Here is a 20,645-nt window from a genome sequence, read left to right as displayed (position 1 = left end):
AGTCCCTTTAGCATGTTTTGCAATGCTGATTTAATGGAGGTATATTCTTTTAGCATTCTTTTGTCAGTAAAATTCCTTATTTCACCCTCCAGTTTAAATGGCAGCCTTGCTGGGTAGACAAATGCCAGTTTTAACAGCTAATTACATCGTTTAGCTATATAGTTCTTTCTCCTGCAGTTCTGCACTTACCATATGTGTCACTCAATTTTTCATGATTTATTATGCATTCTCTCTATTAATTGTATTTTAAGAGCTTTGAAGGCAAGAATAGCAAGAATGACCAATAACATTATTGTCATACCCTGTTATAAGCAACTTTGAAAATATTAAATTATTTAGAGTTCATTGCAACACTATTAGGTACTATTAAGTACTTTCCTCATTTTGTTCACAGATGAGAAGACAGAGAGATTAAGTTAGTTGCTCAAAGTCATAGAGTTGGTAATTGCTAGAAACAGAATTTGACTCCCATGTAGACTAGCTCATCCTTACCTATGAAAATGAAACTCTGTATAGCTAGGCAACATGCTGACAACATAGTAGCTGCTAAAGAAATCTCCTAAGTGAAGGTGGTGGGAGATGCCTTCATTCCAGAAGGGAGAGTATATGCATGATTCTTCCTTTTTATCTCCTTTCTGCATCTCCTCTCTTCACCTCCAACAAACACAGGGGACAAAACAAACAAACCAGATAATGAAGCTGAGACCAAACAAGTGGGCCATATTTTGGACCACTTTTAATCCTTTCATATGTTTGAAATAAACTTTAAAGTAATGATAGTAGAATTATACTGACATTGGCCTTTCACTGTTTCCATGTTCCCTCCTGTTGGGTAACTACAGAAAATTATAGATATTGCTTCTCTGTGAAAAAGTAAGTAGTAAGAGCAAAGGTTGAAGAATGTATCGATTACCTTGTGGGGTAGTTAATACAGCCATGCCCACAGGAGATAAAAAAAGCCCTACTATGACCAAATATGCCGTGTTTGCTCAGAATGCCTAAGAAGGGATTAGAGCTTGGAGTCCTACAGTTTTGTCAAGAATTTCCCCAATATGAATTAGCTGCTACTGTCCAAGGCTGTCTGCAGGTAAAACAAATTCAGGGGCTGGCAGACGAAAGGGAGAAACGTGATTTCTAAGAAGATGAGCACACAATGAATACTCTCTGTTTAAAGAAGGCCATTATGAAAGCCTAATAAGTTGCAATGAGTGGCACCTATAACATCAGTGCTCTATTTGCTTTCTCATTTGATGGCAAACAAAAGAGTGTGCTTTGGAATGACAGCACAGCCTGGGCAGTTAACTCATCTGCTCATTGTTCAGGGATTTTTCCTGTGTTTTATATTGAGCAACATGAGCACAGCGTATATGTGTCTTGCTGATAAGAAGAGAAAAATGAATTTGCAGACACTTTCCCAGACAAGACAGGAAAGCACTGTTTGAACAAAGTGAAAATTGGACTGCTTTATTGGCCGATCACAGCACTGATGCCCCAAACTTTCAGACCATATAATAGTCTTAAGTTCAGGCACAGAGCACTGAAAGGAGGAAGAGAGCAAAGCTGATCTGCAGGATGGTGGAAAGTTAAAAGAAAAATGAAAAGCCTTTATCTGAGGAAGCAAACTGACTAGTTATCTGCTCAACTTTAAAGGAAAGGAATCAATGAATTAATTACAGCTGCTGTTGGACACTTGGTAATAGAAACCATCACAAAATGATTTTCTATTTTTCTGAGCTATGATTCACAGTTTCAAGCACACACCAAAATAAAAATTCACTAAAGAACAGCCAGCCATTTATTATCACCTATGGGTGAAAATAGAAACCTCCTCTCCTCTTCACCATCTGGCAAACCACAGGAAACCGGGAAAGTTGACTTTTACTAAATGAAAAATGATGGAGCTAGTTGGTAGCTTTCACATCACTACACAAAGTCAAAAGTGCTCATTTAAAAAATTACTGCATCACAAAAGTTATTTACTACAATGCAAATAAACACTGAATGACTCATCACCATAAAGTTATACACTAATAAATATCACCAGGCAGACAAGCTATCTGCTGAGTTGGGTTCTCATTTATTGGGAATGTAAAAGAAAAAGATTGTTAAGGCTGTGTAACAATTCTCAAATTAATGCTTCACATAGGAACACAAAGATATATTTCAGGACAAATAGAATGTATGACAAGCCTGAACCATTGAGAGTTTATTTAAGATTCTACCCAACTTCTAAAGCAGGTACTGCTCAATACACGTATAGTTTCTTATCTTAAGAAAATAGGATTTATGGCCAAGATGGAGGCATAGGTGGAAATACTGTGCCTCCTCACACAACCAAAATTAAGGACAACAAAGATTTAGAAACTAAAATACAACCAGAACAGACAGAAAATTGAACTGTATGGAAGTCTGACAACCATTCAACCAGACCACAAATAATAAAACATTCAACAAATAATAAAGGAGAACTTCCCCAGTCTGGCAAAGGAAATAGACTTCCAGGAAGTCCAGGAAGCTCAGAGAGTCCCAAAGAAGTTGAACCCAAGAAGGAACACACCAAGGCACATCATAATTACATTACCCAAGATTAAAATGAAGGAGAGAATTCTAGAAGCAGCAAGAGATAAGGGGACAGTCACCTACAAAGGAGTTCCCATCAGACTGTCAGCGGATTTCTCAAAAGAGACCTTACAGGCAAGAAGGGGCTGGAAAGAAGTATTCCAAGTCATGAAATGCAAGGACCTCCATCCAAGATTGCTCTATCCAGCAAAGCTTTTATTTAGAATGGAAGGGCAGATAAAGCGCTTCTCAGATAAGGTCAAGTTAAAGGGCTTCATCATCACCAAGCCCTTATTATATGAAATGTTAAAGGGACTTATCTAAGAAAATGAAGATAAAAAATATGAACAGTGAAAGGACAGCAAACTCATAGTTATTAACAACCACACCTAAAACAAAAGCAAACTAAGCAAAAAACTAGAACAGGAACAGAACCGCAGAAATGGAGATCACATGGAAGGTTAGCAACAGGAAAGTGGGAGAAGGAGAGAGGGGGAGAAGGTACAGAGAATAAGTAGCATAGATGGTGGGGAGAAAATAGACAGGGAGAGGGCAAGAATAGTGTGGGAAATGTAGAACTTATGAACCATGGACATAAACTAAAGGGGAGGAAAGGTGGGGGAAGGGGTGTGCAGGGTGGAGGGGAATGAAGGGGGGAAGGGGACAACTATAATGGCATAATCAATAAAATACATTATAAAAATAAAAATTAAAAAAGCACTTTATATTTTGGCTTCCATTTTGACTTCTTCATGCTTTAGACTATATGAAAAATGTGCACAGAGTGAAGTTTTTAAGGGCTGGTAGTCAATTTTTCTGAAATCCAAGTGACTACAAGCAAAAATACTTTGAGAAGGGATAACATTATTTTCCACCTGACTAACTGCCCAGCTTGTGTGCAGTAGTTGCAGCAGAGCCTGAGCTCTGCTGATAAAAGAACCGATACCCCATCATAAAACACAGCATTCAATTAAAAAATACACAAATGACAAAAAGTTCAGTAATGTTTTGCTGACAAATTAAGTTTGAAGGTGTTCAAAAATTGGGTTTATAGTGAGGATCTATAAAACACTCATGAATTTTGAAAATGCAATCTTGACATCATCTGTGGATCTTTACTTCTAATATAAGTTTTCTGTGAGTACCCTGGCATTATGATAGGGTATATTTGGGTGCAGTCCTTACCTTTACAAAACTAAATAGTCAAATGATTTTGAGTGTCTTAGAGAACTAGTGACCTCATGTCCAGCCTACCCACTGCAGGAAATATAATGGAAACCTAACTGGGCACAAAATTTCAGAGCCTGGCCTTAGCCCTGAGAACCATTCATGACACAGGTGGGTATCATTTATCTGAGATATATGATGACCCAGGGCAGGTTTGCTAGTCTTTGGCAGGAAGCTCTGATATGAAGCTAGATCTGGAAGGGAAAGAATGTGCACATTTTGCAGTACTTCAAGGGAGCATATTCACTTGGGAAGAGAAGTCAGAACTGAGAAAGCCGGAAAACGCTCTCAGAACATCCCACTCACATCCCTTTTGTGCTTTAGAGTCTACAGATGCTTTCATTCACACAGTATCCCTGGGAGGGATGGAGCACAGGTGCTATTATTCATGGGTAAATCGCCCTTTCTATAAACACTAACTGTTCCCGACCACATCTTAATTTTTTTGCATTTACTCAGCACCTCAACCACCAATTTGTTTATAGTCCTTACCTAATTTCAGTAAGATGAAAGTTGGGGGCTAGGCAAGAGTGCAACAGTTAATGGATATCACGCAATTTCAGGGCTGCCTGGGAACTCAGAATTGAACGTTCAAAGAGAAGAAACCTCAGGCCCTGGGAGGTTTTACTAGGCTGGCCCTAGGTTGCCTCCCATGCAGCATAGCTGGAACCAGAACTGACCTACATGTTTTCTCTTTTAGTCCTGCAACTNTGATGACCCAGGGCAGGTTTGCTAGTCTTTGGCAGGAAGCTCTGATATGAAGCTAGATCTGGAAGGGAAAGAATGTGCACATTTTGCAGTACTTCAAGGGAGCATATTCACTTGGGAAGAGAAGTCAGAACTGAGAAAGCCGGAAAACGCTCTCAGAACATCCCACTCACATCCCTTTTGTGCTTTAGAGTCTACAGATGCTTTCATTCACACAGTATCCCTGGGAGGGATGGAGCACAGGTGCTATTATTCATGGGTAAATCGCCCTTTCTATAAACACTAACTGTTCCCGACCACATCTTAATTCTTTTGCATTTACTCAGCACCTCAACCACCAATTTGTTTATAGTCCTTACCTAATTTCAGTAAGATGAAAGTTGGGGGCTAGGCAAGAGCGCAACAGTTAATGGATATCACGCAATTTCAGGGCTGCCTGGGAACTCAGAATTGAATGTTCAAAGAGAAGAAACCTCAGGCCCTGGGAGGTTTTACTAGGCTGGTCCTAGGTTGCCTCCCATGCAGCATAGCTGGAACCAGAACCGACCTACATCTTTTCTCTTTTAGTCCTGCAACTTTTCACTCCATGGCCCTGTCTCTAGGAAAGCAGAGAAACAGCCTGAAAATGAGCTCTCTCCTGGTTTCACTTGAAGAGGGAGAAAGAGAAAGGAGAAAAGGAAAGAAGGAATCAGAGGATTCTATACAAGCTCCGAAAATGACGTTCCAGGAAAAAAATAGAAAAGAGATTTTCTAGACTTCTGTTATCAGTCAGTTATATCATAACCCAAAATTTCATTGTTTTTACCATAGAGTAGAATCTGTGAAAAGTTTTTCTGTCTTCTTGGTCTCAATTTACAAATTTAGCTAAATAACAAAACTAATAACTGTTAAAGCATATAAAAACTAAGAGTACTATTATTTTATCTCAAGTCTGAAACTCAACATTTTATTACCTATAATTAATATTTTGTTTCATTTATAAATATCTGTCAATATCGCTAACTCAAATTAATAGGAAGCACTTTTTAATATAAAATTCTTCTTTAAAATAAAGACAATCCTCTAATGTCCTTTTTTAAGCTCTGTGCAGAGACAAACATGATTCTAGATGTTGTAAATGTATCAGAAACAGACTTGTGTATTCAATATGGTTGCTATTAGCCATATGTAGTTATTTACAGTAAAGTTAGTTAACAGTAAATAAAATTAAAAATTCAGTCTCTTATGGACGCTACATACGTTACCACGGCCACATAACCAACCACCTGCTGCTAGTGATTACCACATTGGACCATGGAGATGTGAAACAGCTCGTCACTACGGAATGTTCTATGAGTGTAGGGGTTTGTTATATAAGCTTTGTGACAAAATCCTGAGAGAGAAAAAAAGAAAATTAATTGCTATCTCTCTCTCTCTGCTGCTTCCCAAGTTTTTAGCTGCTGATTGAATGGACAGAGGAGACCAAATGATGAAAAACAGTAAATATTGATGAAAGAGGTCACCCTAGTTCTAGGGAATAGCATATTCCTTCTTCATGCATTATCAAGGGAAGATGAGAACTGATATATAACATCCGCTGTCTGCATAACATGTTCCTTGGAAACTTCCCTGTTTAAAAAATCACTACCTGACCTATCTTGTATATCTTGTTTACTCCAAGAGTCATAGGATGGTTGTTATGAAAAAGAAAAAAAATACTTTAATAGAATTCCTACAAACCTTTGAGAACAGAGAATAATAAAGATGCTACCATTCTATTGCACAGTGATGAATGCTAAGAGAAATAGCACAACCTGTGAAAAAAGCAATGATATTAGCTTCATTAGGAGCTTTATAATTTCTCAGTTTTATTCCTTAAATGCTGAGTGTTAAAGTATTTGTGGAGAGTCACACAGGCCTGCTTATGTGATGAGTTCTAGTCACCCTTAAGGGTGCTCATCTTTCATAGAAACTCATTTCACATCTCATCAGTTATAACCAGGAGCTGAGGAGCCTGCATTTTCATTTCTCTGAGTTAAGAATATAGACACAGAACTATAGAGTAAAGGGTGAGGATTTCTCCCTAATTAGCCTTGCTCAAGCGGCCCTGGTTTCTGGAAACGAACCAAGCCTTCCACTCTTTTCCTTGGGGCACTCAGCAGAGTGATCACTGTGACAGACTTCAAGGGTATTTTAGGAGTGTAGGGGGAATACGACAGGCTTGTTTTTCCAGGTACACAGTCGCTGAGTGAGTGAGTGGTGCGCTCTTGTTCCTTTGTTCAGCACTTGGCAGAGGGATTTTGTATAGAGAGAGCTGTGCAGACTTCTAGGAGTAAAAATATTATGATACATTTCCAAGAGATGCTTTAGACAGCAGTTTCAAAAGATGCCAACATTTTAGACCCGTTCGTGTGACTGAACAAAGAGATCAAGGGCTTCCCCTTCCAGAGACTAATTGTTTACAGGAATTTACAGGTAACAGCTATTGTGTACAGAGACAAGAAAGGAACTAAGAAAAGGCCCCTGTCTAGGAGGCGAGGGTCCTTTTGAGCGTACCTTTAACTCTGCCATTTCCGCAATAAAAATTTTTTTTAAAATCAAGCTGTAACTTGTATCTGACAAGAAAGCCTCGAGGAAAATAAAACACTCTCCAAAACATCAAAAACTGAACTTGAATATTTTCTCTCACAGTTATGACTAGGTAGAGAGATCTTGTCCCCTCCTACATTATTTTAACTCTAACCGGATTACTGCTTTCTGTGCTCACCTTCAGGTTATAACTAAACATTACAATATTCAGGTTCTTGAAGGCAAGGACAACATTCAACCTAGAGTTCACTGGGTAATACAAATATAAAACACAATGAACACAGATGATAGCATTCTCTGGGTAGAAGGCTTTTCTCCCCACCTTTGAAAAGTGTGAGGGGTGAGTAAGAAACTCTTGCGACTAAGAGAGTATGTTCTACGTAGGTCTAAAAGAATGTGTTTCCCCTGTGGAAGGTGAACATGGTCAGTGCCTCTGGCATCCTGCCTTTCCCAAGTGGAAAATACCAGTTATGACGTATGCATTTTCATTGTGCTCAGTTACCTCCCAACTTACTATTGTGTTATTGTTTTCAGGATAACTAAACCATTTTACAAAGCTGGAGATCTTATTTAGGGAACACTATCCTTTTTTATTGTTTTGGTGGATACTGATAAAAAGCAACTTAACAACAATTCCTAAAAATAATGTTTACTTCACATTTCAGTTATATTTTTAAGCATTTTCTGCTTGATGTTTCATATCTTGAAAAACATTTCATACTCAATATATTACTTGATCCCCAGAACCACCCTATAAGGGACTATCTGATATATTTTCTTAGTCCCATTGCACATGTGTGAAAACTGAGTCTCTAGACTTCAGCGACTTGCATGTGCTCCCATAGTCAGGAAGCAATCAAGCTGCCGTCACTGTCAGGGGAAGCTCTAACTCCCCCATTTCTACTTTTTAATGCTCAACAAAATGCTATGTATTTTAAAAGAGAGAACACAGTATGACTAGTAATGAGAACACAGACTCTGGAACCAGTTGATCAGAGAGTGGGTCCTGGCTCTGTGGTTTACCAACCGTGCCATACTGGCCAACTTACTGGTCCCCTTAGGCCTCAGTTACTTACCTATAAAAAGAGAATAAAAATAGCACCCCTTCCCCCTTTATAGCAGTATTGAGAAGCTGCTAAGTGGGGAATGTAGACTTACAATAGTATCTGATACATGCTAAGTGCTCATGAGTGCTTGTTATTATATAATTATTATTAAAGGTTACTGCTCTCTTCTTAAATTTTTGTTTTTCTTATTTCTTTTACTTAGCATTTAGTTATTTTTACATAATTTCAGAGCTGATTTCCCAGGTAGCACTCAAGAGTATTTAGACAACATTAGTACTTCTAAAAGAAAAATATGTTCATACTTACAGAATGAAAAAGTCTCTGACCATGTATATTTTCTGAGAAATCATTTGCTATCTTTACTCTGCTTACTTTTTTAATGATGTGATTCCAGTGAACAGCCTAACAACCGTATGCAATGCTATCTTCCAGCACCCTGTGGATTACATGGCAGCGGAAACTGCTAGATGCAGCACTACAACAAAGACCTTTGAGAACAACATACCTCGTGATACTTTTTCACAGTTTTCCCCGAATTGCACTTGCAGGACTTCCAGCTGACAGTCCCACAGCCACAGTTTCCTCCACAGCGCTGCACAAGGAGACAGCGTGGGAAGAAGACTGCATTGGTCAGCTTCAGCTCCTCTCGTATGTTTACTGAGTAATTCCTCGGAGTGCAACTGTAACGCTTGACATCATCGTTGAGCCTGTCCAGGTCAACTGTGTAAGAAACACACACACTGTGTAAGCAAGCACACAACTGTAAGCCAAACACTCAGCATGTGTTTTGGGAAATGGGTGGGAAGATTCTCTGACAATAATCTTAACCTGAGGATTGAATAGTCCTTCGGATTCTAAATAGAATAGAATTACTATTCTAATACCAGAGGTGGAAAGTCTAATTTTTCATTTGATCTTGTCTGCCCTTCAAAAAAAAATAATAACCATCAGCAACAACTAAAGACCAAAAAACCCTCAAAAACATGACTAAGTCTACATATTAGCTCATATTTTCTTGTAACTTTTTTTAAGGCAAAAAATTGTTCTGAGGTTAAAAATAGAAATGGTGAGCAATGTAAAATAATTGCCTTCTTAAAAATTTCTTCTTGATATTACTTAAATCTAATTTGAATCACATGAGGGACACATCAGGGACAATTGTTCTAATATACTTAAATGGCAATTAAATTTTACAAGAAAATGTGAGGAAGAAAAAGGTTTTAGCTCATTTTAACTCAAAGGTCAACCAAACCATTAAAGGAAATGGCATTTTGGGGGTTGTGAATATGATACATATTTGTGCTTTGGGTCCTAGATGGCAGTATGTCCAGTGGTTAAATTCCTGGCTCTGCTGTAAAGACACTGCTGCTTACATCACGGCTACACCTCCTTTTAGTTAGAAAGTTACTTAACTACCATGAACCTCTGCCTCACCTATGAAATGTAAATCGTACAACTACCTATTTCACAGCAATATTTGAAGGACTGAATGTAGTATGCATGACACTCAATTAATGCTGTTTATTATTGTTTATTTTGATTGATTTTCATTATTCCTGCATATTTTCCTTTTAAAGTCAAATGGTCAAAAATTAAAAGAAAAAAATGCAGGCTGTTTTTTTTTTATTGCTTTCTTTGGGCTGTTTATCTCTGTAAATGATTGTTCTGGAGTATGTTTACTGGGACTTCTGTGAATGAAGACTATCACTCTAAATTTTCAAATTTGGGTCATAAATATATATAGGAATTACATTTATATTATTATAGTATATAAGTTACATTTTAATTAGTGGTCTCAAAATTTAATCATCCATCCACTTGACATCCAAACCCTCTGACTGATGAGCACATGCATGACTGTGTTCTCAGACGAATGCAGTTGGGGAAAGTCCCTGGTCCACACAGGTTACACACCATTTCCTAGTGTGCTTCCCTTGTCACCACAGGTCACTGCAGGAGGAATCCCACAAATGTCAGGCAGATAGCATCAGGCTGGCCCCAAACTTTAGCTCCAACAAGTGTCTTAGTTGTAAATGAAAACTGCTTGAGGATCAGTAAATAGTGCTGTTTGGGGCAGAGGTCTAAGGCTAAGGATGCTGTCAGTAGAATGTATCTGATGGAAACTGAAAGAAAAGAAGTCCCTAGAGGGTGAAGAGTCCACTTAACCCCGTGAAGTCAGCTGAAAGATTGGCCAGATGGCTGCAGGAAGCCTTGAATAAGGAAGAGCTGGCATTTGGATTGGTGCCCTGCCCTGAGTCCCTTTCCACATGAGCGACTATTCCTTGATTCTCAAGGGCAAGCGTTTCTCCCCACCAATTATATGCTGAGCCCAGGATACTGTGGGGGCTGAATAAATGCTAAATAGTTAATGTGCATAATTTATTGCTGTTTTTTCTTCTTTTGTAAAGATGTCATACATTTTAGCTATAATCAATCCAGATTTAAATTGAGTGAACTCTGTCTTGGGAAAGGAAATATTTTATTGCTGCTAAAGCCCTGCAGATAACTGCAAGCAAAGCAAGAAGGATTACATAAATGGATTAAGAAGTGCAGCGACCATCCATTACCAGTGTCAGCCTGAGATAAATACTGCTGCTGGCCTGTGGACAGGGCTGATACAGAGGGCCAAATCTGCCACTTGTGGTAATGGGAATATATTTTTGCCTAGCACTGCAGAGTAAAGAGGTGCAATTATCAAGAAGAGGTTGTGATGTGCAGGAAGGCAGCGAGGGATACGTAGAAAGTAATGGTACAGAGTCTCTCTTTAGTTCAGTCTTCTGCTAGGCACCTTATACCTATGACTACATTTCCTGACTCTCCACCCTTTTGAGGTGGCTATTACCTACTCAAAGTGAAGAGTAAGTGGGAAAACTGGAATTGAAACCCTTTTCCCTTTTTGCTCTATAGTCTTTGTCACAGCAGTGGAATGGGGGAATGTCAAGTTCCCAATAGCTGAAGGAAGGACACCCCACCCCTGTGCTGTATCAAGCTTTTCTGTATGTAGACTGTTGTATTAGGACTGCGGTGGTGAATGGCTACATCCTTATCTCCAGAATAAATCCAAGCCAAATTACAATATGCTTCCCTTATGGGAATGTAGCTAAACACCAAAGTGCCCTCAATACACCATAATATGTACATCTTATTTGTCTTAAAACCCAGTTCTGTGCATCGCATCACCAGTTTACTGACTAGCATGGGTTACTTTTGGTTCCTTCCCACCATGAAGAGATTTACCATGCTGTCAGTTTTATGCATCAATTCCCTAATGTGACTAAGAACTGTGGCCCAGTGTGACTGCTATGGAATCCAGCTGCCTTGCTTATCAGGGGATTGAAACCACAGGGATGCTCAATTTAGAACTAGAACTAAAAGGTTCTTCTGACTGGATGCAAATAACTTCAAAGCAAGATTGCAGACTTTCTGCAGGGGATATTGAGTTTCCATTCAAGGAAGACTGATTAGCAATGCAGCAGAGCAAGAAGCCAGGCAAGGGGCTGAGCTGCAATTAAGACTTCCGATGGTACTGGGGGACAGAAGCTGGGCTCTGGCCTGAAAGTGGTGGGAGGGAGGATGGCCAAGAGGTACAAGTTCAGGGAGAAGGGCTACCCTTTCCTTTCCTGCTTCAGTCTCCATAGAGGAACATTATAGGGCAGCAAGAATGTTCCAAATTTAATTCAAAGGCCCATTAATTTCATGTAATTTCCCTAGTTCACCCAGGTGTACATAATGTTATAATTCCTCTTTAGCTGTTTTTTTTTTTGAATTTGAGTCTTCTTGCCTTTCCATAGCTCTTTGATGTCAGTTAAGTTTTTAGGGCTGTGCACTGACAATATGTTGAAAAGGCTGCAAAGACTTCACTGTCCTCAAGGGCTTCCCCTGGGCAGGGGTGTGTGGCCCCCCTGCAGAGCACCACAGGAGCCCCCTTCTATCAGAAGCCCTGGCCTCAAAGGATAGCCCAGTCATAGAAGTTCCTTGGGCTGCTATTAGAGTTACGGGCTCTAAGGATTGGGGTGGGAATGTTTAAAGCAAAGGTGTACTGGAGAAAGCGCATCCTTGTTCAGTTTACAGTCTATTAAGGCTAAAGGAGAGGCCACCTGGTGTTTTTGATCCTGGTCATTTATATTCTTAAGTACCAGGAACATGATAAGTTCTGCACACAGATGATTGCATAAAATTCCCACAAATCTATGAATTACATACTATTATTGCCCTTATTTTTACAGTTGAGAGAATTGAGATTTCAGAAGGTTAGGAACAAACGTGGTCCCAATGTCACACACTTGGTCAGTGGTGGAGCCAGAGTTTAAATCCAGGCTTTTTCAAGCTTCTTGCACTTATGAGCCCCAGTCTGAAGATTTGAAGGACACAAAGAGCAGCTTCCATGAGCCATGTTGGAACCTCCCCCCTAGAGAACACATGCTGTCCCAATGACCTGGCTTCCTAGGTGTGCTGACAGGCACTGACCTATCATTTTCAAGATGTTGTCAATTACATATACCCAAGTGTGTGCTCCTGTGCACACATTGCCATCTGTCAGATTCCACCTTAACAGTACACCATGTTCTGGCTAATGAACCAGGCAAATGTTAGCAAGCCTATTTTTTCTTTGATGTGAAGCAATATAACATGTTTCATCTTTTCAACTAAACTGAGGGTCTTTTGTCTATTCATGATTTTCATTTTGTTCTTTTGTTTTCTTTGTGTAGATGCTTCTCCTCCCCTAAGACAGAAGGTTCTAAGAAACAGAGTTTGTTATCTTTTTATCCCCTCTTTCCTGGTGCTCTGCCCCTAGAGGAAGGACCAAATATAGGTCATTCAAATCCACCTCTTCTAAAACCACTTCGTTTCAACAATTAGAAGCAGGGTACTGCTGAAAGAAACACACCTTTGTAAGTCTAAGGACATGGGCTATTTCAGAATATTTGAAATAACCAATTAAAACCAATAAAAAACCCCTGAAGTCACTATGAATCCCTAGACAAGTGTTTCTGATTTGCTTTAAATATCTAAAGAAAACATTTTTTTTCTTTTGTGACTCTGATTGAATACTCAGAAACTTAAAGTCTAAATTAGAGAAAGTCACAGCCATTTATAGCCCTAGTAAGCAATCCATATTTTCTTTGCAAGGAATAGGTGCTGAATAACTATTATCTGAATAAATCAAGCTACCACTGCTGTTGGATTAGAACTGAGAAACTAGGGGCCTAGAACTGTGATGCACGAAGACAACTGCACCAAAGCCCAGGGGGTTTAGAAGTGCCACACAGGACACAGGATGGCACCGAGAAGGCTGGTCCCTAATACATATCCAAAGCTGCTCAGGAATATATCCTTTGCCAAATGGAAAATAATGTCATAATCTGTCATGTAACATGCTAAAATTTTTACTTTGATGTTACAACACTAGATTTATAATGCTTTAGGTAGGGTGAGAGGTGAAGCAACTAGGGGATCTTAGCCTCTCTCGAGGTTCATAAATTCCTCAGGAGAAGTCTTCATCTTTATGGACATTACAACCTCACTATAATTTTCCAATTTGCTTTTCCATAAATCAGCACATAATTGTGAAAGCTGTTTTCACCTTTCAACCCCAATTTAGAAGAGTAAGTAAATATGGAAAGAATAATTATCTTTCAACTTTTAATGGGGAATGTCAAGGTATTTTAAACTTAAAATCTTGAATTCCATGACTGTATTTGTTGTTTTAATTTCTAAAGACTGGAAACATTTACCATTTGTATTTATAAAAATCAACCTAAATTATATCAAAAAGTTCCCAGACAATTCCTAATTTTCAGGGTTTAAAACCCCTGTTCAGCAATGAGTGAATGAAAATGTACCGTGTGTCTACCATGTGTCTGGTATTGTGTGAGGCTCTTTTACAAAATCCAGTATTATTGAACCCTCATCACTCGCCTTCGAGACCACCATTCCCCATTTGATAGCCATAACTGTAGTGTAGGAGTTAAGTGACTTGTCTAAAGTCACTGGACATAGAGTTGGCATTTGATAAATATGTGCTGAAAAGTAAATGGATGAGTGCAAGAATATCGACAAGCATTTAATTAGGCACAAAAGCAGCTCACACCATCATACGACCATCCTAAGAACTCTAGGAACTCATGACCCGGGGAGATGTATGAAGTACATTTATCTATGAAATGAAAAGTGAGAACACAAAGAAGGAGAGGGAAAGAATCAAGGAGATCTCAAATATCTCAGGTTCTCTTATCTACTAGAGTACAAACTCTGAACCTTAAACACCATGAATTTCCCACAGCATGGGCTTTGTAGCCAACAAACCCAGATAAATGTCAAGGCTCTCTATGCTTTGTAGATGTTAGGTAAAATTTCTGAATTTGTTTCTTTTACCATATAAAAATGGAATATGAATACTCTCCTACCAGGGAATTTATTAAGACTGACTGAGCTGAGTGTTTGAAGCATAGGTCCAAATCCCAGCTCTCAGTAGATATATTCCACCTTATTGTTGAAATGAGTAAACCAGATCAGTGAGGTAAGGATAAGAATAGAATCACATAAACACCTGACATTCTGCAATTGGTGATCACTAAGAAAAGAAAGGTCATGCCTACCTTGATCCAACTGTCAGAAGGCAACGGTCATGTGTGTTTAGTTTAATGTCATGGGACTTAGCACAGTCCTTTGCAAGTAAAGACACTTAATGAGCCAGATCTCCCAGCACCAGCAGTTTTAGCAAGGGTTTGTGTTTTAAAAAGGGTGGGCTTTCCCTTGAGTCTGTTGGGGTCATGAGAAGAAGGATGCTAGAGGGGTTCCCCAATACCTCACAGAAAAGGGGGCACAGGATCCCCAAGCCAAACCCATTCATCGCAAACAAGAGTGATTGTTATGGGAAAGGCACCCTTGCCCAGGCAGACATTAACATTTTCCTATGGCTTTCCACCACTGGATGGGTTTTTCTAATCAATTTGCATTGGGATCGTGTGCCTAGATGGGAGGAATCATGTGAATAATGACAGTGAGGTTAGGATACACACAATGATGGACAACCTCAACTAGGGGAAGAGCGGGAGCTGTGCTGGGAGGGGGAGGGGATCCTTGTTCCTGCGCTGAGCTTTCCTTCCACCATTCCATGCGTGTGCCCTGGCAGACGCATGCGACACAATAAACAGCATGGTCTCTAGAACTGAGTGAGTGGGGAATCTAGATACTGATCAATCATATTAGTTGTAAACAGTGCCTACACTCTAAAAAGAAAAGATTTGTAAAGGAAACATCCAGCAGCAAAACAGTGCCAGAATGTTTCTGGGTAAATAGTATCATAGAAAAGTTTAGTACTTGGCACTCATTTTGTAAACTTTTATTGAGTGTACTGATTATAAAGATACTTAAATCTGACAATATTTGTGTACTCTGTGGGAGATATTCCAGATTCCTGATTATCTTAGAGCCTTCCAGAGCAGAGAGCAGAGGAGTTCACGGAAGTATCTTGCTTCTGTGCAGATTTTCATATTCAAGTAATAATAGTAGTTTTCATTTGTTGAAGGTCCACTAGGTATTATATACTCTGCTGGCATTAATTCTAACACAACCTTGCAAAGTGGTTATAATGAGAGACACTGCAGAAAACAGAGCCTCAGAATTTGTAAGCAACTTCTTCGAGGCTACTTAGTCTCAGCATTTGAGTTAGAATTTTATCTCAGGTTTACACAAATACAAAGCCCATGCTCTACCCACTACAGCACTCCTTCACTAACTCTATTTCTATCAAATTTATGGTAAACAATTTTAATATTGATAAAGAAAGCTTTTACTTGGTGCATACCACATGGTTCAGGAAATTCAATGAAGCTAACTCTCATTCAACATGAGAAATTAGAAAAATAAATCCATTTTGATTTAATGTGCCTAGTACCTCTGTGTGTTTAATTTACAGATAGATAGTTACAGAAGAATGCTATCTCAAGGCTGACTGATCCATCGCTAGTGCCCGTCAAGGGCTTTTTGCAAATTCTTACCCAGATCTCAAATAGGCAGATAAAGTTGTGAGCATTCGACTTGTGGTGACTTCAACTTGTTTCTAAAATATGTGCATATACACTGAAGTTATCACCTTCTAAATCACTGTAAAAAACGTGTATCCTTGAGGTTAGCATGCAGGGTCATGGCAAAGAACTTCCATAAATGACTAATTTAACAGTAAAAAGTATTCTACCCTAAGAGAACTCAGAACCATTTCAAACATTTTTGTTCCACAACATATTAATTTCATTTAATCCTCAGTTTTTTATGCCAGTTATTTAGCTGTAAATAGTTTGCAAATTAAAAAGTCAAGTGTTTTATATTGTAGAGACAAATCACATAATTGGTATTAGATTCCCAGACATAAGTATCTCAGAGTTATAGTATCTAAACATTTAGAATCTATAAAAATTATATATTTCAAACTTCATAATTTGGAATGAAAATGTCAATATATTTGTTCCACTCAATGTATTAAGATATTAATTTTTTTAAAAAGGGAGTTTATGTAAATTTTGGCATGTGCATCAAAAGTGGCAACTCATTTTTAAGCATAATTATAGTTCAAAGCTGTTCATATGGACTGCCTCAACAATTATCTCCAAAATTGCATCACAACATTTAAACTGTGAAAACAGTCTTCCCCTTGCTACTATTGCATCTGTTAGATTTTTTTTTTATGCTAAACACACTATCATTCTGGATAATAGGATAAAAGTAAAAGAACACATCTCACATTGTTAATCTCTATAAATTGCTCTCAGGCAATGCCCAGTCTAATAGAACTTAATGTCAATGATTTAATTTAGAAATGTCAAATTTCATGCTATGAACTTCAATATGTAAAGACTGTCCTTAAGTTTAAAGGTATGTGTTTTAAAGCAATCATAGAATAGTTTCGGTTAAACTTCAGTGGTCACAAAATGATTCAGGGGGTAATTATATAGCTTGTAGAACATCCCCATGATATTTTAGCTAATTATATGAAAATCAGTGGTAATACTAACATGTGGTATCATTATCAGAATAAAGGAAACCTGAACTTGATACATTAAAAAAAATGGACACTTTGAGAAGCTAGGGGTTGAAAAAGTGATGTTGAAATTATTGGTAAAAAATGTATTTTGGAACTACAGTTATCAATAGATTTCAATTATCCATACTACCCTTTTCTCCATTTCCTCCTAGAAAACTAAAAGTTGAATATATTAATTTGACATATTATCATCAGTCCAGATTCTTATAGACAACACAGAGTTTACTTATTACCTGTGATTTTTAAAAGATTAGACCTGCTCTGACTTTCCAGGTTCGGTAGTTGATAATGTTATCTGTCTCTTTTCTCTTCCTCTTCGCCTTGAATCCTTATTGTCCTTTTTCCCCATTTTGAACTGTTTTCTTGAAGAGAACTAAACACTCATTGTCACCTGTGTCCCCTCAAATACACAACAGAAGCAAAGCATAAAGTATAATTTTAAATATTAACTGTTTCTACCTCATTCATAGGTTCTTCACCCAGTGTCTGTGTTTTATTTTAGAGTTTATAAAACTCTGTGTTTGAGCCTTTGATAGTGAAGGGTCATCTTAGAATTGCTCTTCGGTATCAGGAAAAATGTCACTTTTGATCAGTGTGGACAAATCAGAGGAATGTTTAGTAGATATTCATAAATGATGTTTGCTCTGTAAAATGTCATTAAAATTATTATTCTGATGATAAGAAACCTTTTTTATGGATCCCATGAAGTTCACATTTTATTTGACACTTAATAAATAATGGGCCTGCATTATCTAGAACTATTTTATATGTTCACTCATTAGTCACTGTCCCCTTTCTTACACAACAGAAAACAAATTGTGACTTTGTTTTTTTAATTTTTAAAAGCTGAAAATAGCAGCTGAAATATTAAACCTGACTTCCTTTGCTTTTGTGATATGTGCAGGTGGTTCAGCATCAGTGGAATGATAAACAATGAAGTCAGCACATTTACACAAGTGCGGAGACTGTGGTGGCTCCTGGTGCTCCACGAACAACGAAGATCTGCCTCGGGACTATTTTAAACAAGAGATTAAGAAACGGAATCTCAGCCAACAGGGGAAAGAAAGGTTTACTCTTTCAGAAAAGGTAGAATGTCACCTTGAATGTTCTTACAAGGATATTTCAGCAACCAAAAGCATTCTAATTTTTAAATTTATTTTTAATTTAATCTTTATTACGTATTTTTTTCCATTAGCATTTAGTCCCCTTATACTCCCCTCCCGCTAGAAGTTGTCCACTTCTATGAGTCCTTTTTCCAAAGGTATTCTTTTAAAAAAATATTTTATTTATTTATTTTTAAAGAGAGGGGAAAGGAAGGAGAAAGATTGGGAGAGAAACCTCAATGTGTGGTTGCCTCTTATGTGTCCCCTACTGGGGATCTGGCCTGCAACCCAGGCATGTGCCCTGACTGGGAATCGAACTGGTGACCCTTTGCTTCACAGGCCTGTGCTCAGTCTACTGAGCTACACCAGCCAGGGCCCAAAGGTATTCTTAATGAAACCCTATTCCTTAGTCTATGGGGTGGGTTTCCGTAAACCACAAATATGCTGATGCTGGATTATTAATATCATCAGTTCCATAAATATTAACTGAGTATCTAAAACATGTCAGAGGCTGTATCAAGTGCTGGAGCTACTATGATGAACAATCTCTAAAACAGTGGCCCTCACCTGGGCTGTCTCTAATGATCAATACTCCACCAAGCCCTTTCCCTGGGGACTCTGAGTCAGTGTGTCTGAGATGGGACTAGGCATTTGTGGTTTTTATTTTTTATTATTATTATTATTTTTTATTTATTTATGCATTTGTGGTTTTTATTTTTTATTATTATTTTTATTTTTTATTTATTTATATTTAGAGGGGAAGGGAAGGAGAGAGGGAGAGAAATATCAACGTATGGTTGCCTCTCGTGAGTCCCCTGCTGGGAACTGGCCTGCAACCCAGGCATGTGCCCTGACTGGGAATCGAACCTTGATCTCGTGGTTCGCAGGCCCATGCTCAATCCACTGCGTCACGCCAGCCAGGGCCATTTGTGGTTTTTATAAGTTCCTCATGTAATTTAATGTTAAGCCAGAGTTGATATCTTTAAGTCATAGGATCTCACATCCCCTTCAAGGTATAATAATAAGTCAGTTGTAGGACATGTAAGTGTTGTGGTTTCCCAAGCACTCTGTGCTTTGTTTGAGGTGGCTGGATTCTCAAAGAGAGGACCGGGGACAAGAAGGGCTTCATCGAGGCAGTGACACAAACATATGTCAGCATTCTAAGCCACTGTACTTAGCTAACGCTTCTTAAATGGCCACTACGTGCCAGGTTCTCTCAGTGGCACCACTCACGGTTCCTGGAAACAGGCGTTTTCAAACGCACGTTGCCAATGAGAAGACTGAGGCTCAGCAAGTTTCAATGACTTGCTGAAAAATCATAAAATTGTCAGTGGCAGGGTTAGGATTTAAACCCAGACACCATGCCTCAAATTTAATATAATTTCTGGGGAAAACGTAATGAATTTAGGTGACTTTCAAATGTTAATATTTCCCCAGGAATGCATGCCAAGAAGGACTACCCCTTGAATAACTGTAGTGATTAAGATACTTAAGAAGTCATATTTTATAATTTCCTTGTACAATACCTTATTAAGTAGTATTTTGGGGTTTTCAAAACATTGTGAATATTTTACTTTCCTTTAAGTTGACCTAATAGCAATCCGAAGACAGCAATGCCTCACAGGAAAGCAACTTCCCTCTTGAACTGAAGCTAATCTGAGGTCTGCAGAGATTCAGTTTGAGAGTCAAGTCTGTACCTATGAAATATCTCAGTAACTTTAGGGTACATTAGTGACTGTCTTGTACCTCCTAAGGTATGCATTTTATGTATGTGTGCATATGTATATGTATATTATATCATCACCTAAACCATAAGCAGCAGACTTGAGCAGGAGTTAACTAATTAGTCATTCTAGTCCAAATATTCTATTAGGTTGTGCTCACCAACAGAAACATTATCTTTCACAGCAGCCCCAGGTTCACAGTTCTTAAATGTTCCCCTGATATTACAGAGTATAGAAAACAAGCTATATTTTAGCTAAATGCCTTCACATCTATGATGCAAGCCAGCCTTATAAGACTTTTACAGAAAATTTTGATAAGCAAATCTTATCAAATAAAGCAAGGTTGTAACTAACTATAAATTATAGTTTCATTCAGTAAGAGAAAATTATAAGCTATTTCTCTATTAATTTGAGTTAAATGTTCAAATGAACATTCTCATCTGAAGGTCATACTACTCAGATAGGAGACTAAGATATTTTTTTCAGTTCAAGTATTAATTGTTTCAACTGATCTGTTCTCTGCCTGAGTGCTCCTCTCTTCTTCCCTTATTATACTTTCTTGAATCTTCCAATTGAACGTGATTCCTCACACATCACCAAACTATCCTGGACTTCTTTCCTGCTTCTTTATGGTGTTTATATTCCA

At 38.3% G+C, this 20,645-nt stretch overlaps 1 protein-coding gene across 2 annotated transcripts in view; it reads right to left on the bottom strand.

Moving 5' to 3' along the window:
- The window catches only part of PDGFD (platelet derived growth factor D), a 250,591-nt gene that overhangs the window by 8,844 nt on the left and 221,102 nt on the right, over positions 1-20,645 (bottom strand). For both annotated transcript variants that reach the window (XM_037065336.1, XM_037065335.1), the window contains exon 6: positions 8,635-8,849. In XM_037065336.1, the coding sequence (XP_036921231.1) occupies positions 8,635-8,849 (215 nt within the window). The remainder of the gene's footprint in view (positions 1-8,634; positions 8,850-20,645) is intronic.

Source organism: Sturnira hondurensis, unplaced genomic scaffold (genome assembly GCF_014824575.4).
Source record: "Sturnira hondurensis isolate 20B ecotype Veracruz unplaced genomic scaffold, ASM1482457v3 Scaffold0015659, whole genome shotgun sequence".
Taxonomy (NCBI): domain Eukaryota; kingdom Metazoa; phylum Chordata; class Mammalia; order Chiroptera; family Phyllostomidae; genus Sturnira; species Sturnira hondurensis.
Note: the sequence above shows the minus strand (reverse complement) of the source record. Positions and strands in the feature narration are given on the sequence as shown.